The 9187-nt window shown below is 38.4% G+C and overlaps 1 protein-coding gene across 1 annotated transcript in view; it reads left to right on the top strand.

The window, feature by feature from the left end:
* The window catches only part of Hmcn1 (hemicentin 1), a 199000-nt gene that overhangs the window by 186131 nt on the left and 3682 nt on the right, over window positions 1-9187 (top strand). Inside the window, exon 83 of the mRNA XM_026789592.1 lies at window positions 3034-3153. Within this exon, the coding sequence (XP_026645393.1) occupies window positions 3034-3153 (120 nt within the window). The remainder of the gene's footprint in view (window positions 1-3033; window positions 3154-9187) is intronic.

The raw sequence follows: 9187 nt of genomic DNA, 5'->3' as shown, positions 1-9187 counted from the left end.
TGTCTCTCTGAGGCGTCTGCCCCCGAGAGCAGAGCTGTCGAGTCTGACCTCACTTCCTCTTCCGCCCAGCATTCTGCTCCGTTCACTCCTCCCATCTACATTCTAACCTATCAGGGCAAGCAGATTCTTTATTTATTTAACCAATGACCTTCCTCCATCACATTAGCCCAGCCCATTCATCTGCACAGCTCTCTCCACGTGTTCTACACATTGCTTCTCCTTAGTGGCACGAACTTTCTGTTTAAACTTTTTTAGTGTTTTAAGGTTTTCTTCTCCTTCTGACTCTTTTTTTCATTTCTTTTTCGACTCTTCTCCATCCTATTATCTTTTCTGACATGTTTTCTTGGTTAGCTTTAGGTAGACCCAGATTCTCCTATTGCCTGGGCTAAGCTATATCTTCCAGATCCCTCTGAAACCGTGAGCTTCATACTTGGCTATTGCATTCATGTTTTTCCAATGCTTTTCTTTCTAGTTATCCTGGTGTAGTTAAAATGTATTATTATGGTAATATGAACTTTGTTCTGTGATGAGCTTTCCAAAACTGAACACAGTTGATGGCAAATTCTTCAAATGTCAGTGCATTTATTAGCAATGTCCTACATTTGGTCCGGTGTGAACAAATACCACACAGCCACTAATTCTCTGTGTCTAACATCATTCTAAGTGTTTGGCAGCTCTCCACACCTACAGTTCTGAGCTGACTCTTGTCTCTAGTGAAAACTTTTCACTCGTCATTTAGTGACATATTGTCTTCCAGAGTGTCTTCTGACCAGTTATTCTTACTGGTGGAATTCTATAGCCTGCCACCATTCCACTTTTATCTTCATTTTGGACAAGTTCTTATTTTCTGTTCTATTTTTATTCTTTCCTCAAAATCATTGTTTGTGTCCATGCTGTAAGTGAACTAAACCACACCCTCACATCATGCATCACCTGATTGCTGTGCTCTAACATCTGAAGGTAAACAACTGTATTAGAAAGGTTCTCATAGTAACAACTCTGTCTTTTCCATCATTGCCTGTAGCTGCAGCCCCATCATACAGAGTCTAATAGCCCAACTCCCTCCTTTCCATCATGCCTGTATCTGCATCTCCATCATACTGAGACTAATGAAGTTTTTTCTTCTTGATGTTTGTATTACACCAATACTATGTGCATCAGAATTATCTTCCTTTGATAGGCATACATTGTTCAAGACTATTTTAGAGTGAAAATATCAGTCATGGAAAATCTAAAGTCAGCTTTTATAACTCAAACCTATGAATCTTTCCACTTACTGGGGAGATAATGAAGAAGTTTGGATATTTCCTAAAATATGCTGAACATTTTATTGGGGCTAATAAATATTCGCACTGGGACTGCAGACAGCTCTGAAATCATCTAACAAAAGCAACTTACAGCAAACACAGACTGCCTTTAATTAAGCATCTGGGACAGACAAGTTACAAAAGGATTAAACTGACCCTGTGGAATCTTGTGAGATTTGAGAAAATTTTAGTTTTTAAACAATTGATCACAGGGCTTGACAGAAATAATGAAGTTTGCTTCAGTTGTGAAAGCAGAAGTCACACTTGGCCACTTTAAAATTCCTATGTTGTGAAGCTCTGTGTTAACGACTTCCAGTTCAAAATCATTTGAATTTCTGCTGTTGTTTTAGATTAAAGCAAACATTTAAAGAGGAAAGACAAAAATAACTCACACAAATTATGGAATGAATACTTTTGTTAGCTAAAATGATGTATCAACATGGGAAGCGAATATTTGCTGAACATGAATCATTACAGTTTCTTTTCCGCATGTGCAGAGCACACAACAAGAGCAGATCCATGCTCTGAGACATCTCCCAGGCCTCACTTTGTCTTATCTTTACCCCTACTCGTCTACACTCCTGCTCCCATGTCATCATATTCTTCAATGTTCCATTGGTTAGTGTGCACTCAGGGACCATGAGAGAGATGATCCAAACAAATCACAATTGGAATACAAAAACAAATGCTGGACTTGAATTATCATCTACTTTCACTGTACTTTCAATTGTGTGTGTGTGTGTAATATTTATTGATTCAATGATAACACCTCCCTTGTGGTTTATAAATGTTTTCCCACTTGTTGCAGTGTAAGAATCTTCCAACAAACCCAACAAAGCAGAACAGGTGGTCTCCATGTTCTCTTTTGGCAGAATTGACTGAGATCTCGAGACATTAAAGGGGCTGCCCAACTTAGCACAGCTATAGACATGTACTTACCACTGATACTTTGCCATTATATAAAGAGATTGAGAACTGTTTCTTACAAATATGGAAATATTTCCACTTAAAAATACCTGCATATGGGAAAGCTATGTATACACATTGTAGGGAGAAGATACAGAGAGAGAGAGAGAGACTGATGTCTAAAGTTTACATGAAATAAAAACAGGGACTGGAAAGATGGTTATGAGTTTTGGCTGCTCTTCTAAATGAGCTAGGTTTGATTCCCACAAACCATCTTGACACAGTTTGTAACTCCTGTCCCAGGGAATCAATACCTCTTTTGGACTCCATATGGAATGCACAGCCATGATACACGGACATACATGTAGTCAAAACACTCATGCACATGAAATAATAAAATAATAATTTTAAAAATGGATACCTCTTTTTCCATTCAATGTCAAAAGAAACTTCCAGGTAAATTTTCCTATTCTAGCACAAGGTTAGTTCTTTGGTGGATTAGGATCTTACACAAATCTGTCACCCCTATCATTTTAATACAATTTAGCAACAACAAAAAAAGACAAAGTTGAGGTTTTAGCACATATATGTTCATGTATGATGTTACAGAACTGTTTGTACATTATAACATAGTATGGTGCATATTGTAACAAAGTTAACATTTATATCACTAAAAGCATATTATGATGAATAATATCTCTAAGCATGAATGTAAAACCAGCTGGAAATGTATCTTATGTCAGCCACTTGTATTGATGGCTCTGCTATTGATTCTGCATACATTTCGCATCACTATACACTCTGTTTTCTTTCTGAACAGATATTGATGAATGTCAGAACAGAGATACTTGTCAACATGAGTGTAAAAATACCATTGGAAGTTACCAGTGTGTCTGCCCACCCGGCTATCAACTCATGCTCAATGGGAAAACATGCCAAGGTGAGAAGAGCCTAGAGTGTTCATTGCTCCAGTTTGACATTAAAAACAATGGTGGAAGACATGAGAAGATTTTGTAAATAATTATTCTCCTGGCTGCTCCTCTTCCTCCATCCTCATTCGTCAGATGTGAATCTAAGCAATATTTCTGGGAGGAAAAAAAGCAAGAGAGAGGTGGCTCTGTGAAGGAAAGTAATTGGGGCACATACTTGGTGTTATCTTTCTTGAAGAATCATTAACCCAATTCATAGTAGAGATCTTTCGTACTTAAAGGGAACATGTCACATCTCGTCAAAAAAGTTTTTGCACCATTTGGCGAGGGCGGAAGGAAAAATGAGAAGAGGAATTAGTGCACTGACTACTGATGGGGTGAAGGACCACTCTGTATTCTCTTGTTAGATTTGTTTCCAGGGTGATCAGTAGAGAAATGGTGATAACCTCTTCATTCTTGGAGTCTACAAATGAAGACTCACAAGCATGTACTGACTCACAATCATATACCAGTTCCGCTGGAGGTAAAGGATGAAAACAAATGACTTGGTAGTCATTCCCTTTAAGAGCTTGCATTCTAATGCAGACAAAATTAAATAAATCCAAATACTGATGTATAGGTTCCATAGTGAGGTCAAGGGAAAAGCATAGTGAAAATATGAGGTAAAAATACCAATCACCAGATCTCCTTGTTTTTTGTGGAAAACAAAAAAAGAAAAGAGTACTTTTGTGATTTGTTATACTGTAATATACTTAGATTGAAAAAAAAATAGCCTATTACTCTCTTTTGAGAACCTCCCTCAATTTTATGGAAAAAAATCTAAGCATGATGTATGTCTCTGACTTTTATTAATTTCCATCTTACACAAACTATATCCTTTTGAAAAGTATACCTATAAAATCTTTAAGAGAGTATTTTGTCAGTTGCAATAAAATTGAGATTGAATTTTTCCTTTTTCAACTTCACAAAAGACTTGCTTGGAATGCAGTTTGTAGGAGATGTGCCCTGGAAACCAAGATCTGTAGCGAGGATTGCTTTACCTGATGTACCAAGAGTCAGTCTCTTCTCTACTCGAAATACTGTCTGAGGTTACCCACTTAGGTTGTTGGGGCTGGAGAAGAAGTCTGAACTCAGTAGAGCCTTTGCTCTCATCCATCAATCACTGAACATTATTAAGAATATACCTTACACAATAACTGGAGTCAGAAACTTGCATATGATTCCCAGTCATGTATACAAATAAAACTACTACTTAAGATGACTATACAAACCCCAATATCCTAGTGTAGTCAAGACTAAACCTCAGATAGTATGTTCACCAATGCCCTTTTATCTTTTCTACAGTGCTGTAAACACTACAGGCAGTGTACTCAGGAGCAGGAACTAGAAGTGCTAACTCTCCATACTCTAGAACTGACTCAGCCCAGACATCTTTCTAAAAGAATGCCAGTGTCACTGGGTTTGGTGGCAAATGCCTTTTCATCCCAGCACCCTGTAGGCAGAGGCAAGCAGATCACTGTAAGTTTGAGGCCAGCCGAGGCTGCAAAAAAAAAAAAAATTAAGAGCACCAGTACCCAAATTACAACTACTCTTCCTACAGCTCTCTCAGGCACCAAAGGATGCAGGGCAAATACCAAGGCATTTAGAATTATCAACTGAACCACAAAATCCCTTAAGCAAAGTTAAAGGGTTATGTGATACACTCATTAGAGAGACGTCTCCTCTTTTTAAATCATACCATTTTTTTAATTGCTTTCATTTAGCTCAAAACATTTTTTCAGTTTTCATTTGAGCTACAGAGTGGAAAATGCTGTGAACAAATCAGAACCAGGTGTCAGGGAAGCATTTGCAATGGAAATGGGTTACATACTTTTGTGGTTTTAAAAAGACATGAGAGAAAGCAGTTCTGCCTTTTAGAGAATTCTTTAAAGAATCGCTTAGGGGTCTCTTTATAGCTTTAGAAAGTGTTTGAGGCATTTACAAGGAGCAAGAGGCTGTTTTTCATCCGGGAATTTTTTTAAGCTTTATACTGTGGTAATGGCCTTGTCAGTAAGAGCCAGGAAATTACAGTGGACAGTATCATAGGGAACAAAAACAGAGAATTCTGTCAAAAGTGGAAGTCATCAGCTATAAAATCAAAAAATGTGAGCAATCAAGATGTGACTAAAAATCAACGAGGACAGACTACAAGAACCTCAGCCAGATTTCATGCACCACAAATATTAAAAAAAGAAAACTCAAATAGACTTTATCTGTGACAAATAATGCTAGTTTGAAAACTATTGATAAAAGGATATGCTTTTAAAAGAAAAAAATTAATATTATATTGACACTGCATTTGAAAGGAGTTCTGTCTTCTACATTTTTGTTTTGAGGGGTTTTTTTGAGGGGGGTTCAAGACAAGGTTTCTCTGTAGCTTTGAAGCCTGTTCTAGAACTCGCTCTGTAGATCAAGCTAGCCTCCAACTCACAGAGATCCGCTTGTCTCTGCCTCCTGAGTGCAGGTATTAAAGGCATGCGCCACCACTGCTGCAGTGTTCTACGTTTTTATAAAACATAATGTATGTTTATCAAGAGTCCACCTTACTTACGCTTTCTATAATACAGATGTTCCTAGGATATTATCCTGGATTATTTTTAATTATTTAGAAGCAATTGCTTAGATACATTATATTTTCTAATGCTATTGATATGAAATCTTTATAACTCATGCCATTCTTTTCATGTAGCAGGGATATTTATATTATTGCCTCCGCTTCAGTTACTCCAGTAATATTTGCAGTGTTTATTAAAAGTCAGATATCATCACTTGGTTCATTATAGAAGACATGAGTATTGTTCCTCTAATTTTTCTTCGAGACAAGATCTTATTGTTTAGCACAAGCTTGCCTGGAACTCCCAGAGGTCCATCCGCCTCCGCCCCCGCCCCCGCCTCCGCCTCCACCGTGCTGGGATTAAACGGTCAACTATCATGCCCAGCTTTATTTCTCTATTTGTGTTTGTCCTTTTGGTTGTTGCTTTGTTTTGCCTCCCTTTCTTAAGAACAGTGAGTAAAACCACAGACCACAGGTAAAGGAGGTCACCTGCCTCACAGCCTAGTACTTACAAAGATCCCTGTGACAAGCAGACATTCTGATAGACGAAAGACAGATGGTTTTTCCTCAACATAGACTACAGTCCTGCCGGCCAACAAATGTTCTCATATTTGCTTGACGCATCCAAAGACCTCTTCAAAATGGAAACATTTATCAAGTGATATTAAGTTTTTACTGTTTAGACTGAATGTGTAATGTGGAAATTTTTAAATAATTCTCATGTTTAGGAAATAATTTGATGTTTTTTAAAAATTTTATTAATTTAGTGTACAAAATAATGATGTTATTATTATTATTATAATCATGTTTCACTATGATGTTTTCATGAGCATATATTATTGTACCTTACTCATATTTTCCCCTCCATATTTGCCCCACCCCTCTTCCCTTTTCTTCACTGGTTCCCCCTCCCCACAATAGTCCCCTTGGCTTTCATGTCAAGCTCATGTATTTATAAGTTCTTGTACTTCTTTATAGACCCACACTGAACAAATGAAACTCAATAATACTAACAGCTCTTATCATACACACACTGCCGCCGTAACACAATTCTTGTGGCTGCCGCGGGCTACCAGGCTCCCTGTTTCAGCATCAGTTCAGTGCACAAATTTGGAGAGAAAGGAAAATTTTGAAGTTGGGGGAAAATTTTAAGAGAAATTAAGATAACTCTAACTGAACTTCTTCCACATTTTCCTCCATGTCTTTTCATTTCATCTTTAAGACAACCTCAATTTGTCAAAGAGATATAACATGTTCATTGGGGAAAAAAACATAATTACAAATTGGCTCACAGGCAATAGACAAATGACAGCTGACATAGAAGTGTGTTTCACACTGGGATTCTTTGTTGTAAGGAAACAGCTTGTAAAATAAGGCCAAGAGCAGAGATACCTCACCAATGTCTGCACAGAGCAAATAACTAGAAAGTCAATATGGGGACCTCTGAGTGCCAGCCTCGGTGTCCCCTTCAGGGCTCAGAAGCCTTGCAGCAAGCGTGAGACTTAGAGCTGAAGGAGAAGTGAACTCTCCACTACGTACTTTTCTGCACCAGTTTCTTTATTCTTCTCCTGCTGTCCTATTCTGTAAAGTTTCCACTTTATAAACACACACAAAACAAAGGCAGTTCTCTGAGCTTGGGCGTCTCTTTATCTTTGAAGGTCCCAAATGTCATTCATATGAAAGACTCCTTTCCTGACTGCATGTCCTGCCAAATGGAAGATAGTTGCAGGGAGGTGGCTTCTAATGTATCTCAGGGAACAAAGCAGAAATTGGGAACCAAGGTTATTAACTGTGTGACTAAATTTCCTACTGGAGGTCCCACACAGTTGGGCAGGGGGAATGGCCTGATGTACCAGTACATGGGAATAATTATGATCAATAATCCATACTCTGCTGAATCTTGCACCAAGGGAGAAAGCTTATGGCTTAACAAGATATCTACTGTAAGAATCAGCTGGCATACAAAAGGTGGTAGGCCCAGCACCTTACGAGCTGTGTTTATCTCCATGAGAATGCTACCATCCTGGTGTGTCAGCCTTCTGCTCTATCAGCTGAAATCTCACTACATGATTTCTGTGGACTGCACCAAAGACTCTGATCACGGCTTATATCTCTAGACACTATTTTTTTACTTTATGAATGCTACTTCTAAATTGTAAATAATCAGAAACAATATGCATGTAATGATATCTAAAGTACCTGTTTTAATACAAAAATGCAAGTGGTAAAAATTCAGAATTTGATGTTGGTCATACATGACTGATACAGTGCCTCAGGAAATCGCCTCTCTCTCGTCTCTCTAACACTGCTCTAAGTAGTTTAAGAGTTCGAAGAAACACTTCACAGATTCAACCCAAGTCCCTACTCCCCTCAGAATGAGGGATGCTCTACATCCCGTGTGCAGGCAGCTGACAAGGCCTGAAAACCTTAGCCTTCCCTCTCGTGATGTCTGGCCCGCTAGGCCCAGCACTGCTATTTAAATCATTGAAAGGGATGTCCCCAGTTAGGATGCACCTGTGCTAAATAGATTCCCAACAAAGGTTTGCAACTCTGATTTAACTCTGTTTGTTAGAGGGAGATTACCACTATATAATCAAATATTTACTCATTGTCAAACCACTCAAATTGAATATCAGAGAAAACTCAAAAGTCTTATTGTTTTCAAACTGAAATCTAATTATAAATTGCTAAGGTCATGGTTTTGTAGTAATGATGTTTTGTGTCCATCAATATGCAATACCGTCATATAGTATGCTCACATTTTTCATAGGATTCACGCGGCCTTTCTCCAGAAGTTAAAGGAAGGTTGTATAAGAAAATCTCAGACCATGAAGTTCTCAGGCAGATTGATGTGGGGAGGGTGAACTTGGGAAATGGTGGCATGGGAATTGATTACCCGAAATGCTTGCCTGCCTTCACACTGGTGGAAATCCACGTGTACCAGGCAGGTGCAGGCTGCCACACCGAGAAGATTAAACAAAATAACTGTAGGTTCTAAAAAATACCTCAAAGTGTTTATTGGATTTTGTGGACACTCACTCAGAAATCTCTCTCGGTTCCAGGCCACACACATCTCACCCTCGGTGCTCAATATTCCCAGGATTAAGAATTATGGCACAAAAAAATGTTTTCAGAAGGCTTGAAAGTTTCCTTCAGTCTTGGGTTTTATTTTATTACATCAGGGTTTTCATTTAATAACTCTGTGAGGAAACCACAAAAAAAGAAGAAATAATGTCTTTTACTTGAATATTTCTGCCCTGTTTTTGCTGTTGCTCCAGAAATCATCCATGACACTCTGCTGGGGGCGGACTCCGCCGTCAGAGCAGTTCTGTTCTGCTCAGTTTGATAAAACTTGGACCCTGAGGGCCAATTATTTGATCTTAGGGTTTTTTTTTACAGTCTCTCTCTCTCTCTCTCTCTCTCTCTCTCTCTCTCTCTCTCTCTCTCTCTCT

This window comes from Microtus ochrogaster, unplaced genomic scaffold (genome assembly GCF_000317375.1).
Source record: "Microtus ochrogaster isolate Prairie Vole_2 unplaced genomic scaffold, MicOch1.0 UNK24, whole genome shotgun sequence".
Lineage (NCBI taxonomy): Eukaryota > Metazoa > Chordata > Mammalia > Rodentia > Cricetidae > Microtus > Microtus ochrogaster.
This window is presented reverse-complemented; position numbering and strand designations above follow the sequence as displayed.